General features: G+C 43.7%; 1 protein-coding gene across 1 annotated transcript in view; it reads right to left on the bottom strand.

Annotated features, from left to right (window-relative positions):
- The window catches only part of pik3cb (phosphatidylinositol-4,5-bisphosphate 3-kinase catalytic subunit beta), a 196,938-nt gene that overhangs the window by 48,774 nt on the left and 130,744 nt on the right, over window positions 1-17,420 (bottom strand). The window contains exons 13-14 of the mRNA XM_033031101.1: window positions 3,766-3,887; window positions 1,352-1,495 (exon numbers count right to left, since the gene is read on the bottom strand). Coding sequence (XP_032886992.1) covers window positions 1,352-1,495; window positions 3,766-3,887 — 266 coding nt within the window. The remainder of the gene's footprint in view (window positions 1-1,351; window positions 1,496-3,765; window positions 3,888-17,420) is intronic.

The following is a 17,420-nucleotide window of genomic DNA, read 5'->3' as shown; positions in this document are numbered from 1 at the left end:
TTCCTGCTTTTTCTCCATATCCCTTGATTCCAATAGCCCTAAGAGCTAAATCTAACTCTCTCTTGAATATATCTTTCTGCTGACTGGATGGCACGCAACAAATGCTTTTCACTGTACCTCGGTGCACGTGAGAATAAACTAAACTCAAACAAACTAAAGCTTGATACATCATTCGCCATCCTCCTGTACACCACTGAGTGGTGATCTGACCATCTGATCATTGGTGTAGCTGTTCAATCTGCTGGAAATCCATGGATGGTTGATCAGCCAGCAGCCATCTTCGACTGGGCTGTCCTACTGGAGTGTGTTTATCTGCAGAATCTGATATACATCTCTGTAAACAAATACTGGACATGTGCAAGGGCACTAGATCATAGTAAGAAGGTTCGGAATTCTTTGTTAGGATTATGATTTGGACTAGAGGATCTGAACTGTAGAGAGAGGTTGAGTAGGCTGGGTCTTTATTCCTTGGATCGCAGGAGGATGAGGGGTGATCTTATAGAGGTGTACAAAATCATGAGAGGAATAGATTGGGATGATGCACAGAGCCTCTTGCCCGGAGGAGGGGAATCAAGGACCACCTAGAGAGTTGTGAATTTACGGAATTCCCTGCCACCGAGGGCAGTGGAGGCCAAGTCACTGGATGGATTTAAGAGAGAGTTAGATAGAGCTCTAGGGGCTAGTGGAGTCAAGGGATGTGGGGAGAAGGCAGGCACGGGCTATTGATAGGGGACGATCAGCCATGATTGGCGGTGCTGGCTCGAAGGGCCAAATGGCCTCCTCCTGCACCTATTTTCTATGTTTCTACCAGAGGACATAGGTTCAAGGTGAGGGGAAAATGTTTAATAGGAATCTGAGGGGTAACCTTTTCCACACAAAGGGTGGTGGGTGTATGGAACAATTGCCAGAGGAGGTAGTTGAGGCTGGGATTATCCCAACGTTTAAGAAACAGTTAGACAGGTACATGGATAGGACAGGTTTGGGGGGATATGGACCAAGCGCAGGCAGGTGGGACTAGTGTAGCTGGGACATGTTGGCTGGTGTGGGAAAGTTTGGTCGAAGGGCCTGTTTCACACTGCATCACTCTATGACTCTCTATGACTCCATGGTACAACTCAACATCCAGCAATCACAAGTTGCATCATCTGTGCCTTCACTCCAGCAGTCATGCTCGAAAAGCCAAACAGGCACAAAAGGATTCTGCAGCTCAGTTGCCCCCAACAAATCACTTGGTTCTCAGCACGCAGATAAAACCGGGACATTGTTCTTCACCCAAGCTCTGCGTAAATGTGACCATCACGTGCCCATTTGTCAACTGCAGTTTGGAATTTTATTATTCGATGACACTTGCCTGAGGTGCCAAAACAAGAAGTGGCCTATCCTCCTGTTGGCTTGTGCCCGCTCCAAGAGAAATTTGGAAAGTGCACAGTCGAAGTATGGCTCATATTTCAGTACTTGCACCAGCTGTAGGAGATACTGAGAGAGTTCTTTATCACTGGTTGGAAAAAAAAAACAATAGCAGTTTAAATCAAAATGTAGCTTAAATACTGATATTTTCGTAAAAATTTGGTCCAGATGCTATCTGGTTTTAATTCTGCAAATCCCTACTGTTTTTTCAACATGATTTTCATCTTAACCAGGTAGGATTTTAAATTCAACTGTTACCTCAGGAACACTGCATTGTACATATTTTGTATTATACGTCTTGTGTTAAAACCAGCCGGCATGGTGGCGCAGAGGTTTTGCTACTTTCGTACAGTGCCAGAGAACCGGGTTCGATCCTGACTAATGGGTGCTGTCTGTACGGAGTTTGTACGTTCACCCCATGACCAGCGTGGGTTTTCTCCGAAATCTTCCGTTTCCTCCCACACTCCAAAGACGTACAGGTTTGTAGGTTGATTGGCTTGGTGTAAATGTACAATTGTCCCTAGTGTGTGGAGGGTAGTGTTAATGTACGGGAATCGCTGGTCGGTGTGGGCTCGGTGGGCCGAAGGGCCTGTTTCCGTGCCGTATCTCTAAACTAAACTACATTCATGTCACTTGGTGTAATGTGTCTTCTACAGCAGATTTGACAGTCAACTCATAGTCTCAGACCTCCCGAACCAAGCTTGGAAGAGACAATCTCACATCACCAGGAATTAGTGTCGATATGGTGCAAAATGCACCCAGGTGCTTCAAATGTATTCGGGGCAGTCCGTTCAATTGTCCAAATGGGTTTTAATCTATCAGAAAGCAGACAGAACCACCTGCCATTTCCCCATCTTTTAAAAATAAAATTGCTGCTCGGCAAGACGACTTTTGGAGCACGCTCAAGCCGATGAATTCCCCAGCGCTCTACCCTGGCAGGCAGTGTGCAAACTGTAGCCTGCAGGTTTTGCTGGATGTATTCCCCACTCACAGATGCTGACCACGAGAATGGTTTATTAGCATAACCAGAGTCACGAGTCACCTTTCAGCCAAGCACGATCAAAAAATAGCCTCAAGGTGTAATCCCGCATATGTGAGTCATGAAAAGCATTCACTATGTGTAAAGGAACAAAGGAAACTAAAGGCTTTCCTTAAACCTGTTTTGTTTCAACAACGTTTTTGAATGATATCTCTCGTGCTAATGCTCCATGCCCCCCTTGCCTGTCACCCCCCCCCCCCCATTCCTTAACACCTAATACAACAGACCAACAGAGTTTGATTTTTATTAAGTTTTGAGAAGTATTGCTGGCAAGATCAGCTTTTATCAATTCCAAGAAAGTAGTGGTGATGTTTCTGCTTTTCTCAAATAGGTCAAAGAATACTTCGGGTGTCAAATGACTCAAAAGATTTCTTAATCTTCTGCAACACATGATCGCTCTCCAAGAGTAGTTTAGTTTAGTTTCGAAATGCAGCGCGGAAGCAAGCCTTTGGCCTACCAGGTCCGTGGCGACCAGTGAACCCTGCACATTAACACAATCCTACACACATTTATCCCAAGCCAATTAACCTACAAACCTACACGCCTTTGGAGTGTGGGAGGAAACCGAAAATCCCAGAGAAAACCCACACAGGTCACGGGGAGAACGTACAAACTCCATACAGATAGCGCCCTTAGTCGGGATCAAACCCGGGTCTCCGGGGCTGCATTGCGTTGTAAGGCAGTTAAAGTAGTTTGATACAACGGTTCAATACTTTGCTTCAAGGCAGCAAATAAGCTTCAATCATACTGAAGTCGGCTGCACCAACGTATAGACCAGTTAAGTACAACAGGGTTTCTTACTCAAAGATTATTATAATTCAGCAGGTACATGGTCATATTTTGGATCATATTTTTATGTTGTCCATAAACTCTCTCCATACTGCAGGTGGCATGGTGGCAAGCGATAGAGTTGTGCCTTACAGTGCCAGGGACCAGAGTTCGATCCTGACTATGGGCGCTGTCTGTGTGGAGTTTGTACGTTATCCTCATGACCTGCGTGGGTTTGCTCCAGTTTCAAGTTTGTAGGTAAATTGGCTTGGTAAAATTGTAAAATGTCCCTAGTGTGTGTAGGATAGTGTTAGTGTGCTGGTCATTGCTGGTCGGTGCAGACTTGGTGGGCCGAAGAGCCCATTTCTGTGCTGTATCTCTAAACTAAAATAAACCCTTATCTGTTCAAGACTGTTCAGATTTTAAACAGGTTTAACTTGAAGCACCTGATGTTCTATCACAGCAACATTCAAGTTTCAAAAGCTTGCTTTCATTACTTTACATCACAATATCTTAAAAGACACATCCTCCAAATGTGCGAACAAACAAACCTCATTTCACTCAAGCATGCCACAGCATACATCCGTACATATATGTCTGGGTAGTTGAAGTCCAGTAATTCCAACGCTTCCCGGGGTGGTAGTTTGTTCCAGATTTGGAGCAATGCTTGGAGCTGTGCCAAAAGAACAGAAATCTGGTCACAAAAGATTCAACAGGAAAACATAAATCTTCTTTTTAAATTTAAAAAAAAAAGGATGACACAGTGGCTCAACGGTAGAGTTGCTGCCTTACAGCGCCAAAGACCCGAGGTTCGATCCTGACTATGGGTGCTTGTCTGTACGGAGCTTGTCCGTGACCTGCGTGGGTTTTCCCCGGGTGCTCTGGTTTCCTCCCACACTTCAAAAGACGTACAGTTTGCAGGTTGATTGGTTTCGGTAAAATTGTACCTTGTTTCTAGTGTACAGGAGAACGGGGTGATCTCCAGTCAGCATGGATCCAATGGGCCTCTAATGGCCCCTTTCTCCCAAATCTAAAAGTCTAATGTCTTAAAGGTCCCCACAAAATATCTCAACGCCCGGACCAAAGTTGAAATTGAAGTATAATAGTAATAGATTCTGATGGGTTTCACCAAGTTGAAATTAAATGGAATTAATGCTTCAACTGAAATAACTTCATCATTTTTTTTGTTGCCATTTTTAGTTTAGTTTATTGTTGTCATGTGTAATAAGGTACAGTGAAAATCTTTCTGTTGCTTGCTCTCCAGTCAATGAAAAGACTATACATGATTACAGTTTAGTACAGTGGTGCAGCGGTAGAGTTGCTGCCTTACAGCGCCAGAGATCTTAATTTGATCCCGACTACGGGTGCTGACTGTACGGAGTTTGAACGCTCACCCTGTAATCATGTGGGTTTTTCTCTAGGTACTCCAGTTTCCTCCCATATTCCAAAGACTTGGATGTTTTTAAGTTAATTGGCTTCTGTAAATTGTCCCTAATGTCTCAGCGGCTTGGAAAGCATCTTGTCCGGAAATATCACGATTTGGTTTGGGAATTGCTCTGCCCAGGACAAGAAGGCTCTGCAGAGAGTAGTGCGTTCGGCCGAACGCACTCTGGGAACTTCACTCGCCCCTCTGCAGGAACTATACATCAGAAGGTGCAAATCCAGAGGCAATAAGATCATGGGAGACCCCTTCCACCCCTGCAACAGACTGTTCCAGCTGCTACGGTCAGGCAAACGCCTCCGTTGCCATGCGGTGAGAACGGAGAGGTTGAGAAGGAGTTTCTTCCCAGTGGCCACTAGGACTGTAAACTCCTATCTCACCAGGGACTAACTTTACTGAACCACTCTACTGCTTTTTTAAATTCCTTTTTCCTTCCTCCCACAATATTTAATATGTAAAAGAATATGTGATTCTGTTCAATACTGTTTGTAGTTTGTTTGTTTGTTTGTTTGTTTTTTTGCACAAAGTCCGCGAGCATTGCCACTTTTCATTTCACTGCACATCTCGTGTGTGTATGTGACGAATAAACTTGACTTGACTTGGACTTGAACTAGTATACAGATGAGCATTGGTCAGTGTGTACTGGCCACACCAAACGGCATGTTTCCATACTGTGTCTCTAAACTAAACAATCAAGTCGTTCACAGTCTACAGATAAAAGGAACAAGATTTAGTGCAAGATAAAGCCCGATTAAAGATAGTTCAAATGGTCTCCAATGAGGCAGATGGGAGGTCAGGACCACAATCTAGCTGATGGTTCAGTTGCCTGATAGCTTCTGTGAAGAAACTGTCCCCGAATCTGGAGGTATGCATTTTTCCATTCTCAGGTGCTGAATTACCCAGCAGCATCAACTTTCTTATCATTAAAAAAACCCATTGTCAATAGACGAGATTAATAAATAAGCAAAAAGGAGAAATCTATTATTTCAGGAAGGGACTCGGGTTGAACTGAGGGATGGTGGCAGGAACGTAGTGTGTACAGTAGCCATCAGAAGTTAGATTATGCTATAGTTTAGTGCCATTTTTTAAATAGTTTAGAGAAGTAGCACGGAAACAGGTCCTTTGGCCCACCGAGCCTTCACCGACCAATGATCCCTGCACATTTACACTATCCTGCACACACTAGGGACAATTTACAATTTTACCCAAGCCAACCAGCCAACAAGCCTGTATGTCTTTGGAGTGTGGGAGGAAACCGGAGCACCCGGAGAAAACCCACGCAGGTCATGGGGAGATGTACAAATTCTGTACAGACAGCACCTGTGGTCAGCATCAAACCCGGGTCTCTGACACTGTAAGGTAGCTAGTCTACCGCTGCACCACCCCAGGGAGAAGGACTTCTTCCCACGTAAATGCAAGGACATTTCAAAGTCCTACCGTTGGATGGGAGCGGTGCTGTTAGGGAATATTTTGACCTTGGTGTCCTGAATGCCGGCTACCTCAAGAAACGACCTCCTCATCAGCAATCACACCCCGTTAAACCTCACCAATCTCTTCTGTGAAAAGGTCGTCGTAAAAATGTCAAAGCAAATACTTTGAAAAATAAGTGTAATTTAGCACAATACCATAGTTGTCTAGTATTGACATCGTCATTGCGTAAAGGAGCTGGCTACGTTCAAATTGGTAGCAGTAGCAATCACTACAATTCAACGTGACTACATTTTGCCTATGCAATGCTTTGGGCCATCTCTAGGTCACGGAATCTACTGTAAAAACCCAGGTTTGTTCATTCTTTAACATACCCCAATGGAAAACTCTCTCTCAAGATCCAGATGTACCACAGCTTCTGACAAGAGAGAATCTATTAAAAAGCAATCTTCTCCCCCACTTACAAGACATTTTCTGGATGGCTCCCAAGTACAGTCATGTATGGAGCTGGTTTATACATCACTACAACTAAAATGAACGTTGAATTGTGCTTCTCTGCAACACTAAATTGATATTCCTTCTGTATTTTGTCATGAATTAAGCATGTCTTCTGTTAGACAGATATACAATCTAATCAACACCAAAACAACCAGAACTAAATGATTCACAGTTCAATGTGAAGATTTTTAGGTCATGTATACAACATAGGCACTCATTCCCCCCCCCCCCCCCAAACGCATTCTAAATTGACCAGGAGCCTAGGAGTCGAGACAGTGTGATTTAATCCCTTATTCTCTATTAAGAGGCAGGAGGAGGCAAACTGATCTGTTATCCTAGCATTTTAATTAGAGGACAGGCCTTCGTTTTTACAAGTTACAGCTGAGACCTTCTCTGGCACAGATTGACATAAATGGGTTAAGTGAATGAATTAAACAAACAGATATCATTGCAGATAATCATCCAAGTGCCACATGATCTTCTTGTACAAATAAAACAGCAGGCCTGATTCGTAGCTTTCTACCTTCAAATATTCATCTTTGAGAAACGCTTCCATTTTCTCTAATAAAAGTCCTGCATACAGTGAAAGAGACAAAATGCTGGCATAACTCGAACACAGACACAAAGTGCTGGATTAATCCAGCAAGTGAGGCAGCATCTTTGGAGAAAAGGGAATATGCAATGTTTTCAGTCAGAACCCTTCTTCAGACTGATAGAGCAGATCAGAACAAAACAGGGCCAGCAACAGTTGACCTCAGGAAGGGTGGAATCCACAGTTGCCCATTGTTAGCTGGGGAAGATTGTTTGCTGAAGTAACTCAGCGGGTCAGGCAGCATCTTTGGAGAACATGGATGGGTGATGTTTTGTGTCGCGACCCATCTTCAGACTGACACACAATATACAACACACAGAGGATCTGTACACTCCAAGTCAGCACAGTAGCTTCTGTAGAGAGCAAGTGCCGAGTTGCAACACAGCTTTTTCTGTTGTTGAGCAAACAGCATTGTGTGCTAACTTCTCAGCTCTGGATCTTTCAAACCTTTCTGGGTACTTGATATCTCTCACTTGGCAAGTTAGTTCATGATTCTAAACTGAATTATCATTGCTTTAAATATTTGAATAATAGTCCGTCTATTGATTAATCTGTTGAGGTGGTATTGGTATTGGCTTAATATTGGTTTGTTATTGGCAATGCACTGAGATACGGTGGAAAGCTTTTACATACCAATCAGATGATACGCATCATATCAGATTATCATGCGGCACGGTGGAACAGCGGTAGAGTTGCTGCCTTACAGCGCTTGCAGCGCCAGAGACCCGGGTTCGATCCTGACTACGGGTGCTGTCTGTACGGAGTTTGTACCTTCTCCCTGTGGGTTTTCATCGAGATCTTCGGTTTCCTCCCACACTCCAAAGACTTAGAAGAGTGTAGGTAAATTGGCTTGGTATAAGTATAAACTGTCCTTAGCGTGTGTAAGATAGTCTTAATGTGCGGGGATTGCTGGTTGGTGCGGACTCGGTAGGCCGAAGGCTCTGTATCTAAACTAAACCATGAATCCAATCAAGCCCTACTCAAGTATAACAGGATGAGCAAAAAGAAAAATACCAGAATATAGTTTCTCAACATTGTCATGTAACAGATCCAGAGAAAAAGTCCAATGTCTGCAATGAGGTAGGTTGGAAGATCGGGACTATACCATAGCTTCTGGAAGGACTATACAGAACTCAGATAATGGAAGGGAAGAAGCTGTTCCTGCATCTGGCGGTCCATGCTTTTATATCTTCTGCACACTGGGAGCGAGAAAAGTGGGAATGACCGAGGTGAAGAATGGTTCTTGATTATGTTGGCAAGTCTTAATTACTTTGATGCAAGGAGCAGTGGGGATAGGAGGAATAGAAATGTAATCGGGTTCAAATCTAATCCAAGACGGCAAATCTTGGAGCCAAAGCTAATAAGGGCTTGAATTCAGAAATCAGAATACCTGGCCACAATCAGTACAGAAATCACACCTTCATAACGGATCTCCAAAAAAATCTGAAGATAGACACAAAATGCTGGAGTAACTCAGCGGGACAGGCAGCATCTTTGGAGAGAAGAAATGGGGAAGCTTTTTCCCCTCCATTATCAGAATTTGGAACAGTGCTTCCAGAAGCGAAGGTTTAGTCCCGATCTTCCTACCTACCCATGACGTTTCTGGTCTTTTTTTTTCTTTTTTTTTGTATTCAATTTATTGTCATTATCTCATAAGAGACAACGAGATGGATTTTCCTTACAGTCAAGTAACATAAAAATAAATATAAATAAATAAAACATATTATTAAAAAAAAGCACAAACACAGAAGTCCACGACTCAACATAACCCCACAGTGGCACCAAAGTTGAGGAAGGTACCATAGTCCAGCCAGACCATAGTCCAGAAGGGTCAAGTCCCTTCTTCAGACTGAAAGGAAAACAAGAGATATAGACAATGGTGTAGAGAGATAAAGAACAAAAGAATGAAAGATATGCAAAAAAGTAACAGGTCATTGTTAATCTGATTGTTGACTGGCCTCAGTGGATGTTATGAGAAAAAGACACTTGGACACACATCAGGTAGCAACTTCAGACATAACCATGATTGAACAAGTGGGGTTCATGTTGCTGGTTTTGCACTTTCTGATTATTGTTTTTTTAAGATCAATTTTAAACCTAAAATTGTTCAGCCAAGTGGGTGCTGAGGATTTTTTTTGCTATAAAATGCTCCAACAATCCAACACCTTTGACCATCCACTGTGGAGTTGACTGTCTCGGAGATTACAGACTAGGTATTTCATGCTCACAATATCAGCTGCAAGAGGAACAGCACAGTATGGTTTTTTCCCCTTAGCTTGCTTGACACACAATTTAAAAAAAAAGTATGTCTTTGGGTTGAGAACTCAATCTTCGATCATTCACGCAAGTTCAACAAAAGGCAGGCAAGAGGAATTCCAAAAGCACTGGGTAGAGTTTATTTATATTTCCATGGTCATTCTTTTCAGATGGGAAGTATGAGATAATTAACACGCCAACCAGGGTGGATACCTGGCAGCAGCAATCAGAGGTCAAAAGATTAACAGAAGGGGTGTTTTGACAGCAGGCCAGTGTGTATTACTGCATCTGGATCAAATTTGTCACTGCAGGAATACTGCAAATCCTCTAAAGGCCTGGAAATAGACATTTTCATCCAGAATATACATGGCTGGGACAATAGGGTGTAAGCCTATGCAATTAAATAGTGCAATTTACTCATTTTTGTCTATAGATGTGCTGATTGGGGTTACACATCCTATGATTCCCAAGGTAGAGATACCTAACACTAGGGGGCATAGGCGTAAGGTGAGGAAGGGAACGTTTTATGGAGCTCTGCGGGTGCAACACACACACGCGCACACACACACACACACACACACACACACACACACACACACACACACACACACACACACACACACACACACACACACACACACACACACACACACACACACACAGTGGTGGGGGCCTGGAATGCACTGCCAGGGGCAGTGGTGGAGGAAGATTCGAGTGGCATTTTAGCACTTTTTAGATAAGCACATGGATATGCAGGGAATAGAGGGATAGAAATATAGAAACATAGAAACATAGAAATTAGGTGCAGGAGTAGGCCATTCGGCCCTTCGAGCCTGCACCGCCATTCAATATGATCATGGCTGATCATCCAACTCAGTATCCCGTACCTGCCTTCTCTCCATAACCTCTGATCCCCTTAGCCACAAGGGACACATCTAACTCCCTCTTAAATATAGCCAATGAACTGGCCTCGACTACCCTCTGTGGCAGAGAGTTCCAGAGATTCACCACTCTCTGTGTGAAAAAAGTTCTTCTCATCTCGGTTTTAAAAGATTTCCCCCTTATCCTTAAGCTGTGACCCCTTGTCCTGGACTTCCCCAACATCGGGAGCAATCTTCCTGCATCTAGCCTGTCCAACCCCTTAAGAATTTTGTAAGTTTCTATAAGATCCCCTCTCAATCTCAATCTCCTAAATTCTAGAGAGTAGAAAGTCTATCCAGTCTTGGTTTATACGATATGTATCTCGTACAGGCAGATGAGATTAGTTCAACCAGGCAACATGTTCGGCACAACTATTGTGGTCTGAAGGGGCCCGTTCCTATGCTGCACTGTTCTACATTATTACAATACAGGTACATAAAGGGGACACGGAGGAATCTGGGTGAGCATATATAGTGAGTGCAGCACCTGGGGCGTATACAATTATGCAATGTTCACATTACATCCTCACGCTGGCTTTCCTGCAAGCTCACTCTGCGGATCATTTGTTCTCAAGACAATTGGCAGCACGGTGGCGCAGCGGTAGAGTTGCTGCCATAAAGTGCCAGGGACCCGGGTTTGATCCTGACTATGGGTGTTGTGTCTGCACAGAATTTACACATTCTCCGTGTGACCGTGTGGGTTTTCTCTGGGTGCTCCGGTTTCCTCCCACACTCCAAACACGTGTAGGTTTATAGGTGAATTGGCATGCATTAAAATAATTGTCCCACGTGTGTAGTTCGGCGCTAGTGTATTGCCGCTAGTGTATGGGCTGAAGGTCCCGTGTCTACGCTGTATCTCTAAACTAATCCAAAAACTAAAATGATCTGATTCGGAAAGCAAACAAGTATAATGTAATATGCCAAACAAATGAGACGGCTGAGGCATTCTTAGTTTGTCAGCAAGTTAAAGTTGCAGCGATGCATCTGCACAAAATGCTCCAAGGATTGCTAATAGAGTGAGCCATTGTTCTTCCAAGAACAGGAGCCACCACCTACAGTCTTTACAGGAGCTACAGAATACTTGGTCGAAAGGATGTTTTCACTAGTGGGGGAGTCTAGGACCAGAGCGCATAGCCTCAGAAAACAGGGTGGACCTTTAGAAAGATGAGGAGGAATTTAGTTAGTCAGAGGGTGGTGAATTTGTGGAATTCATTGCCACAGACGGCCGTGGGGGCCAAGTCAATGGGTACTTTTAAGCCGGAGATTAGGTTGTTGATTAGTACGGGTGTCAGGGGTTATGGGGAGAAGGCAGGAGAATGGGATTGAGAGGGAAAGATAGATCAGCCATGAATGAGCGAGTAAACTCGATGGGCAAAATGGCCTAATTCTGATCTTTATGAACTTTTCCGGCTAACCTAATCAGCTTGGACCCACTCCTTATTTAAAACCTAACAATGTCCTTTGCTGACCATCAAAACAGAGAATCAATTACCGACCTCCAGTTTATTTTCCCTTCCAACGTATCAAATATAGCGTGCTGTGTTATTAAGCATTGGCTTTCTGCATTCCTCTCAAAGCATACGCTTTCACAATTTTTTAATATTTATTTCAAAACCAATAAGGATCCCAGCACTTTTATTTCTTTATGTCTGGTGAATCCATTTCCTCCCAAATTTTAACTTATGGCAACAGGCTCGGGTATAGTTACCAAGTAAGGAACTGCAGATGCAGGTTTATGAAAAATGACACAAAGCGCTGGGAGTAACTCAGTGGGTCAGGCGGCATCCCCGGAGAGTGCGGATAGGTGGCATTTTGGACCTGGACCTTTCTACACTTTGAAGAAGGATCCCAACCCAAAACGTCACCTATCTACGTTCGTTCTCCTGAGATGCTGCCTGACCTGCTGAGTTACTCGTGCACTTTTTGTCTTCAAATTACATCTGCTGCCCTAACAATGCCAAATGACAATTTTACTTCAAAATACAGTTCACTATCTGGGGCAACTGAGAACTTTACAGTCAGAAAAGGATCCTGTACTCTCAGCATTATTCTTGCAAGGTTGTTATTTTAAATAGTTTTTTTTTTAAAATCTAAGTACTGAAGGAACATAGCAGACCAGGCAAGGTCCACAGAGGGAAATGGACAGTTGACATTTTTGGATTGGGCCCTGCATAGAAACATAGAAAATAGGTGCAGGAGGAGGCCATTCGGCCCTTCGAGCCAGCACCGCCATTCATTGTGATCATGGCTGATCGTCCCCTATCAATAACCCGTGCCTGTCTTCTCCCCATATCCCTTGACTCCACTAGCCCCTAGAGCTCTATCTAACTCTCTCTTAAATCCATCCAGTGACTTGGCCTCCACTGCCCTCTGTGGCAGGGAATTCCATAAATTCAAAACTCTCTGGGTGAAAACGTTTTTTCTCACCTCAGTCTTAAATGCCCCTTTATCCTAAGACTGTGGCCCCTGGTTCTGGACTCGCCCAACATTGGGAACATTTTTCCTGCATCAAGCTTGTCCAGTCCTTTAATAATTTTATATGTTTCTATAAGATCCCCCTCATCCTTCTTCAGACAAGATTCCAGCATCTGTTGTCTCCTGCCTCATCTTCATTTTGAATGGTACTTGGCTTCACAATGCATTCATTAAAAAAATAGCAATGGATTAAAAATTAAAAATTCATTTGTCTTAAACAGGGAAAGACATTTAACATTCCTCAAGTCTGTAGAGAGGCTGCTCCAGGTACCCGTTTCGGTAACCTGAAGCTTCCCTTTAATATAGTCTGGGGTTTAATTTAATTTATTTTAGGAAACTGTGAGTAGCAGACTCATGCTCCATTACAACCTAAAAAGGACTGCATATATTAGTCATAGTCATACAGTGTGTAAACAGGCCCTTCAGCCCAACTTGCCCATGCTGACCAACATGCCCCATCTACACTAGTCCCACCTGCCTGCATTTGGCCCATATCCCTCTAAATCTACCCTATTCATGTACCTGCCGAAATCTTACTTAAATGCCTCGATAATACTTGCCACAACTACCTCCTTGTAGCTTGTTCCATACACCCGGCACCCTTTGTGTAAAAAAAAAGTTACCCCTCAGATTCTCATTAAATTCCCCCCCTCCCCCTCCCCCCCTCACCTTAACTTATATCGTCTGGTTCTCAATTCCCCTACTCTGGGTAAAATAATCTCTGCATTTACCCGATCTATTCGTCTGATGATTACACCTCGATGAGATCGCCCCTCATCCTCCAGCGCTCCAATATCGTTTGATACTCAGATCAGGCCCGGGTGAAGGGGACTTTACCTAAATGGGCTACCCTGCTTCTTCTGAAAGCTGCAAAATCAAATCTTATTGAGAACTTCAAAGGCACACACAATTTAAATGTTGATTTCAGGTGTACGCTCCAGTGTTCCCTTTGGAAGATGGTGGAGAGAGGGAAGCAGATTATTCCCGTGCCACATAGGATTTAGAGGGATGTGGGCCAAACGCAGGCAGGTGGGACTAGTGTAAATGGGGCATGTTGGTTGACATGGGCAGGTTGGGCTGAAGGGTCTGTTTCCATGCTTTATGACTCTATGGTCTATTATTCACCATATGCAATTCCTACTGGAAGATGCCCATTGTGAATACTGGAAGATGTCAAAATGGGGCTTAGGAATGACATTATCCACTGCTTGTTACTAATAAGAAACCAGCCACTCAGTCACCAGGTTATGCAATGCACTTATGTAATACCTCTTACAGTGTTATTTTACCCTCAATACAAATGTATGTCAAAATCCTCTTCTACAATGTGGCTTTGGCAACATAGACATCTTGGGGAATTCCACTACTTTCTGTGGGCACCAACAGGTCGATCCATATATGGGAAGAATTTATTAAATTATACAAAGGGTTTCAGGGCATGTTGGAAAACATCTCATATTCCTGCAACGTTCCTGCAAGTCTACCAGGAATCTGCGCTGCACGTCAGAATCAATGCTGTTTGGATTACTGTCAGACAGTGAAGAAACTGGCATTGTTTGGGTCCCTAGACTCAGGTGTGTTCATCTCTGCCTCAAATCCTTTTAGCAAGGTAGATGAAACAGTTTCCATCACACTCGAGTTTATGCACTTTGGAAATTGCTTCAAGATTCATTGCCTCCAGCTTGTCTCAATTCTATCATGGGTTTCTAAACCCTGACCGTAATGGGAAACAAATTGCATGATTCCATTCTAAGCACAACTTCTATGTTCGGAAAATTCACCCTATCCTTTCCTCTTGTGGTTTTATAAACCTCCACGATATCATCCTTCTGCTCCCTGTGCTCCGGGGAATAGAACCCGATCCTGCCCAACCTCTCCCTGTAGCTCAGGCCCTCAACTCCTGGCAATATTCTTACAAAATAGACACAGAATGCTGGAGTAACTCAGCAGGACAGGCAGCATCTCTGGATAGAAGGAATGGGTGCAATTTCGGGTCGAGACCCTTCCACAGCCATTCCCTCTATCGACTGGAAATATTCTTAGAAATCTCTTTTTGAAATCATCTCATTATGTCTTGGTGATGCATTTCCTACAGCAGGTTAACAAAAACCGTGCACAATACTCCAAGCCTCACAAGCATTTTGTACAACTGTAACATAATGTGCAGATCTCCCAATGATCCAAAAAAAACTAATCAAGCTCCTGCACTTTTACCTAGACCGCATGGAAAATAAAGTTTTTCACTGTAACCATCCGAGCACAACTAGTTAGTAGTGCTGAACTACTATTGGAGACCCTTGGACTACCTTTGGTCGGATTTTATTGGCTTTATCTTGCACTAAACATTATTTATGTTATTCCCTTTATCATGTATCTGTACACTGTGGATGGCTTGGTTGTAATCATGTATTACATGGCTGATTAGGAAAAGGGGAGATGCAACGAGACCTGGGTGTCATGGTACACCAGTCATTGAAAGTAGGCATGCAGGTGCAGCAGGCAGTGAAGAAAGCGAATGGTATGTTAGCATTCATAGCAAAAGGATTTGAGTATAGGAGCAGGGAGGTTCTACTGCAGTTGTACAGGGTCTTGGTGAGACCACACCTGGAGTATTGCGTACAGTTCTGGTCTACTAATCTGAGGAAAGACATTCTTGCCATAGAGGGAGTACAAAGAAGGTTCACCAGACTGATTCCTGGGATGGTAGGACTTTCATATGAAGAAAGACTGGATAGACTCGGCTTGTACACGCTAGAATTTAGAAGATTGAGGGGGGATCTTATAGAAACTTACAAAATTCTTAAGGGGTTGGACAGGCTAGATGCAGGAAGATTGTTCCTGATGTTGGGGAAGTCCAGAACAAGGGGTCACAGTTTAAGGATAAGGAGGAAATCTTTTAGAACCGAGATGAGAAAAACATTTTTCACACAGAGAGTGGTGAATCTCTGGAATTCTCTGTCACAGAGTGTAGTCGAGGCCAGGTCATTTTCTATATTTAAGAGGGAGTTAGATGTGGCCCTTGGGGCTAAAGGGATCAGGGGGTATGGAGAGAAGGCAGGTACAGGATACTGAGTTGGATGATCAGCCATGATCATATTGAATGGCGGTGCAGTCTCGAAGGGCCGAATGGCCTACTCCTGCACCTATTTTCTATGTTTCTATGTATTGTCTTTCCGCTGACTGGTTAGCATACAATCATAGCTTTTCACTATACCTTGGTACGTGACACTAAAGAAAATTCAAACTCATCTCAATACGCATAATAATGAAGCAATATTAATATTTTTGAAAATGGATTCAAAGATCCAGTTTTTGCTCTCAAATTAAGATTCAATTTTACAGAATCTGCTTCAGGCAGAAAGGGATGCATTATTCTGCATGATAATACATTGCGGAAACTTGCACCCGCAAAATTAAACGGATATTAAACGGACGATTATAAAGGAAAGGAGTTAAAAATTCAGGGATTGAGATCAAAGGCGAGGAAGCCAACAAGATTATTGTCGAAAAAATTCACTGGAAAGTACCCTTTAAAATTAGAAAGGAATCTTCTTCGTCATCTCTGTCTGCTGTATCTTACAGAAAAACATTTCATGAGTAGCTTCCTGTTATTGTCACTTTTGCTCTGCTGGCCAAATAACAGTGGCAAGGAGGAAGGGGACCCCTGGGTAATGCAGTTTATTTTAAAATCAATTAATATGATAAGCATTTCATTTGAAAGGCACATTGTGTTTGAGTGATGGTTCCTGCAACTCAGTGATGACTGTGCCTGATTGCAGCAAACACTTGGTCTCGACGGAATTACCGGTCAAGAGATCAAAGTAACGGTCAGAAGTCCTTCAAAACGCGACAGGCACATTTGTAAGAGTGACGAGAAAAGTGTGCCGACTTCAACACGCTTCTTGGAGAGTTTGCGGGAAAATTGTGGGCGTGGTTTTAGTTTTAATAACACGGCAGGGAAATGAGCCCTTTGACCCACCAAGTCCATGATAACTGTCGATCACCATGTTCGCACCAGTTCCATGTTATCCCACTTTCTCATCTACTCGCTACACATTGGGGGCTTATTAACCCACTAGCCCACCCCTCTCTTGGGATGTGGGGGAAGCCGGAGCGCCCGGTGAAAACCCAAGCCCTCAAGTGCAGAACGTGCAAACAGTGAGTGGCAGCGGTGCAGCTGGTAGACCTGCTGCTTCACACAGCTCCAGAGGTTCAACCGGGGTTCAACCCTGACCTCGGCTTCTCTCTGTGTGGAGTCTGCACGTTCTCCCTGTGAATGCCCCCCTTTCCCCCGAGTGCTCCGGTTTCCTCCCACATCCCAAAGCCATGTGGGTTCGTAAGTTATTTGGCCTACAAATTTGTGCTTGGTGAGTTGATGAGAAAGTAGGATAAAGTAGGACTAGTGTGGAAGAAGGAACTGCAGGTGCCGGTTTACACTGAAGATAGGCACAACATGCTGGAGTAACTCCAGTCAGGCAGCATCCCTGGGGAGAAGTCGGTGACATTTCAGGTGAAAACCCTTCAACAGAAGGGTCTCGACCCGAAACATCAGATATTGTCCCGCCGAACATCCGCGCCGCCCACGGGAACGCGCCC

This window comes from Amblyraja radiata, chromosome 13 (assembly GCF_010909765.2).
Source record: "Amblyraja radiata isolate CabotCenter1 chromosome 13, sAmbRad1.1.pri, whole genome shotgun sequence".
Classification (NCBI taxonomy): domain Eukaryota; kingdom Metazoa; phylum Chordata; class Chondrichthyes; order Rajiformes; family Rajidae; genus Amblyraja; species Amblyraja radiata.
The sequence above is the reverse complement of the archived record's forward strand: the minus strand, read 5'-3'. Positions and strand labels throughout refer to the sequence as shown.